The 2,522-nt window shown below is 40.9% G+C and overlaps 1 protein-coding gene across 1 annotated transcript in view; it reads right to left on the reverse strand.

Moving 5' to 3' along the window:
* LOC101859489 (adenylosuccinate lyase) overlaps positions 1–2,522 on the reverse strand; it is a gene marked incomplete in the record, with an annotated part of 36,469 nt that overhangs the window by 3,036 nt on the left and 30,911 nt on the right. Inside the window, 1 exon segment of the mRNA XM_013083694.2 lies at positions 467–556. Coding sequence (XP_012939148.1) covers positions 467–556 — 90 coding nt within the window.

The raw sequence follows: 2,522 nt of genomic DNA on the forward strand, positions 1-2,522 counted from the left end.
CTATAAAGAAAAGGAAGATAGCAGCACTTTCAGCACAAATAGGTCATATTATCATATCATAAGAGCTGAAAATTACGGCACTTGCAACCAAAATAATTCCTATAAGAGCCAAAGATTAGGGGCGCCACTAGAGAGTAATGTGCAAAGAAAAGAAACAGGAGAGGTTAGGACAATAGCGGCACTCGCAGCACAAAAATAGAAGGTCACATTTATGTGTCTGTATATATATATATCATAAATGTGACCTTCTATTTTATTGCACTTGCAACACAATAAGATATATATAAGAGCCCAAGATTAGAGGCGTTCTTTAGTAAGAGGAGTTTTACTTTTACAGCACTTGCAATACAAATAGAAGGCCATATATATATAATAAACGCCAAAGATTTGAGGTGTTCTTTAGCTTTAGTAAGAGGAGTTTTATGGCACTTGCAGCACAAATAGGTCGTGTAAGAGAGCTACTCACTTGTCGGTTTCCTCCAGCCTTCACCATGGCCATGATGACGTTCTCCGTGGCCATGAAGGGAAGCTCTTCGTTCAGACGCCGGGCGATCACCTAGTGGGGGAGGGAGAGAGGGAGGGAGGGAGGTTATGTTTGTTTTAGTAGAAGTTTGTTTGTTTGTTTTAGAAGAGGTTTTACGGTGCTCGCAACTGCATAAGGTCATATGAGCGATAGAAGATTAGAGGTGTTACAAGAGAATAACAAACATAAAAAAAGGAGGGGAGATAAGGACGATAGATGTTTGACAGGAAAGAAGAAACAAACCACACCAGAGCACCTGCCAACCTCTCACTAGTAGTAGTAGAGGTTTTACGGCGCTCGCAACTGCATATGGTTATATGACATGAGCGCCATGGGAAGGATATAAAAAAAGAAGTCCTTACAGGGGATTCAGGCTTACTCTGCTCACCTCTCTAGCTTCAACAGCACAAAGTCTGCTTCGACTGTCAAGGCACCCCGGAAATAGCGGGTCACAAGAGAGTGACAAACATACAAAAGAAGTAGAGGAAAATTGACGACAGCAAGGATTAGGAAAGAAAAAGCAGCAGTTCAGGCAGTTATGAGAGTGACATTGATGAATCAGCCCATTTACAATTACAATTCTACTGTGCACAAGAGCATAGTTAGGAATATGGCAAAAAGACACTTCAGTCAGTAGCACCGCCCTGGGAGGTGATGGGAGATAAGGCAAGGAGGAGGTGGGAGAGGGAGGTGAGGAGGAAGTGGGAAAGGGAGATGAGGAGGAGGTGGAGGTAGGTAGATGAGGAGGTGGAGGGTGGGGAAGTGGTGGAGGGAGGGAGGTGAGGGTGGGGAAGTGGTGGAGGGAGGGAGGTGAGGAGGTGGAGGGTGAGGAGGAGGTGGAGGGAGGTAGGTGAGGAGGTGGGGAGGGAGGAAGGGGTGGTGGCAGGGAAAAGGAAGGAAGGAGAGTGAGGAGAGGGGAGGTGGAGGAGAGGGGAGGGAGGAGAAGAGGTGGTGGACAGAGACAATGACATAAAAAAAGTAGAGACAAAGACAGAGAGTCAGACATTAATGATAAATAAAGATAATAATAACAATAATTATAATAATAATAACAAAAATAATAACAGTATTATAACATTGTATTTACAATATATATAGCTCTCTATCCCATACGAGTAAGCTCTGAGTGCTTTACATTGCCAACATGCTCACTGAGTGTAAAATTTCATTCACACAGGAAAAAAACCCAAATCACATTAACGAGAAAACCAGTTCAACCACATAATTTAAGGAAGACCTTTCTCAACCATACATTAATCATTAATTCGGCTTAAATACCATAAGGATAGCAGTGAAAGCAAGACATATCAGTACACACCACAACAAAGACTTAAACAAATGAGTTTTTTCATCGCTTTAAAAATGCACTCGGACTTGTCATTTCTCTGAGGATCTAGTGCAAGGAGTTCCAAATTTAAGGGCCAAAACAATGAAAAACTTCTTTCACCAAAAATTTTTAATTTCATTCTAGGGGCTCTAAATTTCATTGCGTCTGTGAATGACCGTAACTGACGGGATGCAAAATGTGGCGTTAAAAGATCAATCAGATATAATGGAGCACAGTTATTTAGACATCTATAACAGATGATAGAAACTTTATATATATATATTGGATTCTTTTTCAATTGGAAGACAGAGTGGAGCTTTTAACATTTTCGATGCAGCATCTTTCTTCTTTTTCTTCAATACTAGTCTCACAGTCTTATTTTGGACCACTTGCAATTTCCTCACTCTCCCATGAAATACCTGACAGAACAGAATTGCAATAGTCAAGTTTTGACAAGATAAGAGAGAGACAGAGCATTCATGCAATACACAATGTATCAGTTGAAATAAAGTGCCTCATCTTACTAATTCTTCTGAGATCAAGGTAAATACAAGATCAAGTGACAGGATTCACTTGGTTGTACATGGACATGTCTGAATCAAAAGAGATACCAAGGTTCTTGGCCTTGTAACAATAGTTAGATAGATAGAGAGCGAGAGAAAGAGAGAGAGA

The sequence above is a fragment of the Aplysia californica genome, unplaced genomic scaffold (genome assembly GCF_000002075.1).
Source record: "Aplysia californica isolate F4 #8 unplaced genomic scaffold, AplCal3.0 scaffold00249, whole genome shotgun sequence".
NCBI lineage: Eukaryota > Metazoa > Mollusca > Gastropoda > Aplysiida > Aplysiidae > Aplysia > Aplysia californica.